This window comes from Cariama cristata, unplaced genomic scaffold (genome assembly GCF_000690535.1).
Source record: "Cariama cristata isolate BGI_N322 unplaced genomic scaffold, ASM69053v1 scaffold25981, whole genome shotgun sequence".
In the NCBI taxonomy this organism is placed as follows: Eukaryota; Metazoa; Chordata; class Aves; order Cariamiformes; family Cariamidae; genus Cariama; species Cariama cristata.
In genome coordinates, this window is record NW_009597960.1 from 15,092 (window position 1) to 19,635 (window position 4,544).

General features: G+C 59.6%; 1 protein-coding gene across 1 annotated transcript in view; it reads right to left on the bottom strand.

The window, feature by feature from the left end:
• UCKL1 (uridine-cytidine kinase 1-like 1) overlaps positions 1–3,106 on the bottom strand; it is a 14,331-nt gene extending 11,225 nt beyond the window's left edge. Inside the window, exons 1-5 of the mRNA XM_009709113.1 lie at positions 2,916–3,106; positions 2,188–2,294; positions 1,805–1,975; positions 1,473–1,544; positions 92–281 (exon numbers count right to left, since the gene is read on the bottom strand). Of these exons, the coding sequence (XP_009707415.1) occupies positions 92–281; positions 1,473–1,544; positions 1,805–1,975; positions 2,188–2,250 (496 nt within the window). The 5' untranslated portion in view covers positions 2,251–2,294; positions 2,916–3,106. The remainder of the gene's footprint in view (positions 1–91; positions 282–1,472; positions 1,545–1,804; positions 1,976–2,187; positions 2,295–2,915) is intronic.
• Between the last annotated feature and the right edge of the window lie 1,438 nt (positions 3,107–4,544).

The following is a 4,544-nucleotide window of genomic DNA, read 5'->3' on the forward strand; positions in this document are numbered from 1 at the left end:
CGGTGGGGCCAGCCAGCAGAGCTGAGGGCAGGGGGACGGGGTCTCGCAGGTCCCACGCAGGAGTGAGCCCGGGGCAGCCCTGAGCAGGCACCTCGGGGGACGACGATGTCGGCCAGCCGCATGGTGGGCTGGATGTACTGGTCAAAGGCAGGCTTGACAAACTTGTTGTACTGTTTGATGACACCCTCGATGTCACGGCCACGCTCGCTGATGTCCCTGCGCAGACGACGCACCAAGCGGATGTCCGAGTCTGTGTCCACAAATATCTTCAGATCAAGAAGCTGAAATGAGAGAGGAGGGAACAAACCCCACCAGGTTAGGTGTGTAACTTGAACGGACCTTCTCCACCAGCCACAACCAGAAGGCTGAGCCCTGTGCACAGCACATCACCAGTTTAACAGAGCTCGGCTCAGCTCTGCTCTGGTCTGGAGGGAGCTTTGCCTCTGCAGCCCTTGAACTTGAACCTGGCTGGTAGTGCAGAGGCTGCCGCCAGTCCCTTGCTGCCACCTGCCCCCTACTCTCAAGCCTCCTGAGACCTGTCCTGCTCCAAACCCTCTCTCCACTTCTAAGCAGCTCCAGCTACTCTGGCTGGATGTCATTTAAGAGAGAGGAGGAGACCAGAGAAGTTAATGCCCACGACACAGACCAACGGGCTTAACCCAGCAGCGCTGGCTGGTTAACGCTGGCAGGGAGCCGAGCACAGCAGGTCAGCTCATGACACTGCCCTTAATCGCCAGAGAGAAGAGCAGGGATGCTCGGAGGAAATTCCTGGGGGATTTACCCAGCTGTCCACTGGAGGTCATCCTTGGTCCGGGAAAACGCCACCCAAACGCTCGCTTGGCAGGGAAGGAAACGCTCTAGGCTGAGCTTGGCGAAGTTTCTGCCTGGCTCACTCCCTCCTTTAGCATTTTTCACGTAACCAAATAATTCCCAAGAAAGCCTGAAGTGCTGGATGAGTCCACACTAGGAACACCAGGCTTCGGGCAGCAGAAGTACAGCAGACTTTGCTTCTGGCCGTGCAAGCTGTGGCATGCAGCCCGGAGGTGGGCTATTTCTGGTCATATTTATGCACCGCCACTGCCAGGGACCGGGTCACCACCCAGCTCCTAGCTCCTGGGAACGAGATCAAGGTCTCTGCTGAAACGCTCGACCTCTGCCGAGGGCTCTTTCTCCCGCACAGTGAAGCGCTGCGGCAGCCGGTGTAAGCTGGAAGAGAGGGTGACCTCCCTGCTGCGGCACCTCAGGAGAAAGCACGCTCCCAGCATCTCCCCCCAGCTGGCTGCGGGGCGGAGGGTTGGATTGTAGGGGTGCTGCCGAAGCACCCTGGGAGGACAGGGTCCCATCCAGCTGTGCGCAGGAGCTCCAGGGCACCTGGGACTCACTTTGTGGTGTGATACAAGGCTGCAGAAGAGGGGGCTGCAGCACTTGCGCCTGTCAGGCTTCCCCAGAACCGATTCGAAACCCGTCCTCACCTTCAGGAGCTCCTTGTCCGCGAATGCCATGATGCCTTCAAAGATAATCACGTTGGCGCCATATAGGGTTTTCTGTAGAGTCAAAATGGATGTGGTTAGACACAGGACGTGTATTCCGAGATGCCCCATCCCAGGGAGTCCCTCTGGGTTGTTAGTGACGGTGACAGTTCACCCAAAAAATGTGCCCTGAGGGGCCGTGGCCCAGCCACAGAGCAGAGGGCGACTGCACGAGTGCAACTGCAAAAGGCAGGGGCTGGAGGGGTCCGGTTGGCACCCCCCTCTCCTGCCTTGGCAGTCCCTGCTCCTTCTCCCACCCCCTCAGTGTCCCGTACCCATTCCTTCTTCCGGCTGTGGGTGGTGAAGTCGTAGATGGGGATCTTCACGCTCTTGCCTTGCTTCAGCTTCTTCAGGGTGGCGATGATGAGGTCAAAGTCAAAGGCATCGGGGTGGTCAAAGTTGAAGTCATTGCTGGCTGCCTGCTCCTGCTGCTGCTTGGTCAACACCTGCCCACAGAGGAGAGGTCAGAGCATGCGGCCGTCCCCACCGGCAGCCTTTCCTCCCCACCGCCGTGCCCAGCAACCTCTCCCCCTGCCCCGAGAGCCATCTGAAGGAGAAACCATGAGGCTGTCCCTAAATCCGCATTGCGTTTCCCCGTCAGGGAGTTATGCCACGGCAGCAAGGAGCCCGGCCAGGATGCTGTGCTGCGCAGCCTCACCTTGTAGAAGGAGTCCATGGACAGCAGAACCACCCAAGGGACATCAAGAGCCTCAATGATCATGGTGGCCACCGTGGTCTTCCCAGAGGCGCTGCCTCCTCCCAGGCCTGCCAGGGAAAAGGGGATGAAGTCACCAACCCCACCGTCTGCCTTTCCAACAGAGCCCAGGTCCTGCTCTGTTGCACTAAGTTGGAGGAGCCTCCAAAGAGGGAGATCGATAGGCGCTACAAGAGAGAGATTATCCTTGAAAATGTCAAATGGCACGTACTATAACTGCCAGCAATGAGCACAGCCAAAGCTGGGAAACCCTTCGTTAGATGGTTGTGTAACGAGGGGAGAGCTGGCAGGAGAACCAGCCTAGACTAAATCCCTGGGAACTCGTGACAACCCAGGCAACAAGAGCTGAGGGAACAACAAGCAAAGACGGTGGCCCGCCCAGTGCCTGCTATAATCCATCACCCCATCTGCAAGCTCTCGGCTTCAGCCCAATCCTACGGCTCACCCCGTCAACGCTGGACTAACCATGGGGACTTTCCCTGCTCCTGTCCGGGCTGAGCAGCTCACAGCCCGGAGTCTGGAGCCAACCTCAAGTTTCCAAGGAGGCTGTGGGGCAGGAATCCCCCCTGGGATCTCCCACAGAGCCACCGGGCAGGCAGCACCGACGCTGCCCGTGCTAGCCTGAAGTGTACTGGTGGGACAGAGCCCGGAGAGGCGCTGCCTCTGCCTACCTATCACGAAGGCCTCTTTGGACTGCGTCCCATGCTCGTTGTACCACGGTGGCCGGCCAGCTGTGTAGATGGTCCTCTTGCTGGTCCGCAGCAGGGGTGGCTCAGACTTGCACTGGCTAGTAGTCCGCTTTCGGGGTGGCCTGGTGGAGCCCACCGCAGGGTAGAGCCGGTCTAAGGATTCTGCACTGCTGTTGCTGGGGATGGGGAGAGGAAGGAGCCCGGTTATCGGCGGTGGGGAAGGGCCCGCGTTCCCGGTGCGTGGGAGCGGGGTCTCTGGGGGATCCCACTCTGTACGGGTGAGGGATGCAATGGAAGAGGGGGAGAGGCAACCACAGCCCTGCTGCGGCACTACCAGCACCCCCCCCTCGGCGAGCCTAGGCCACGGCCAACATCAAGAAATTCTCACAAAGGACCAATTTTAGCCCGGAAAAGGTGCAACGCAAGCATCGCTTCCTACAGCCCTACTGCCTGGGGAAAGTCTACGTTAAATAAACACGCCAGTGAGCTCTCAAAAGCCCTGAGGGGTGTTATTACAGAGGGCAATAACCTGTCCTGACGTGCCAAGGGACCCTTCTGGGGGAAGGAAGCCAAACACACTGGGTAGAGCTCAACCGTCCTCATCCCCCCATGCACAATCCCTTTCCTCTCCCCACTTGAAGTGCTCCACTCCCACCCAAACCCCTACTTCTCCCACCCCTTAGGCCTGGGGACGAGCCCGCGAGCTGGCCCAGGGCTGCCAAGCCTTTCCCACCTGCTTTGCCACATGAGCTGAGCGAGCACGGAGCACGGCCGGAGCCCTGGAGCTGCTAAATGCCTCTCTCTTATCTCCCCTCCCACCGCAGCCCTGGGGAGGGAGAGGAACAACCCCCCCTCCGGAGCCCTTTCGAGCTTGGCAGCGGGAGAGCAGCGGCCGGGAGGCGACAAATGGCCGCTGGCCAGGAGATAAGCTGCAGCCGCCCGGCCGGACAGCACGGCCATGGGCAGGTTACACCCGCTCCCACTCCTCCCCGCTCGTCGTTTCGCCGCCCCGGGAGGGATGTCTCCTCCCTGTCAGAAGGTGCAAAGGGCTCTCCCTGCTCATGCTTGCTCGACTGGGCTGGAAATGAAACTTCGGCAAGGTCAGAGAGCCCCGCGCACCGCATGCTCCAAACCCGGCACCATTTGGTACAGCCCAGCCAAGCTGGTGGGGCTTGGCGGCCTCGCTGTTATTTTTTGCTGTTGTAAGGGCTTAAACTGCAGGGCTTTACAGATTTTGGGTTGATTTTAAGCTGTTTTGGTATGAAGATTAATTCTCTTCCCTCCTCCAGCCCTTTTTAGAACAATTTTAGATAAAGATCAAAATTTGGGACTGGCCATCTGCACGTAAAGTGCAAACCCTCCGGGATCCTGCCGGCACGCCGACCCTACCTCCCGCACCGGCACACCGACCCTACCTCCCGCACCGGCACATCCCTGAGGAGCGGGCAAGGAGCGAGTGATTCACCTGGCTTTGCTGAACCCCTGCGAGCACAAGGCAGGCTGCGGCTCCTACCCCTGCGCCAGGACAGCGCACACCGATGCCCACCCTACAAGTGTGCACCCATAGAGTCCCCCCCCAGAAGCCTCAAGCCACCAACACCCCGTCCCTTG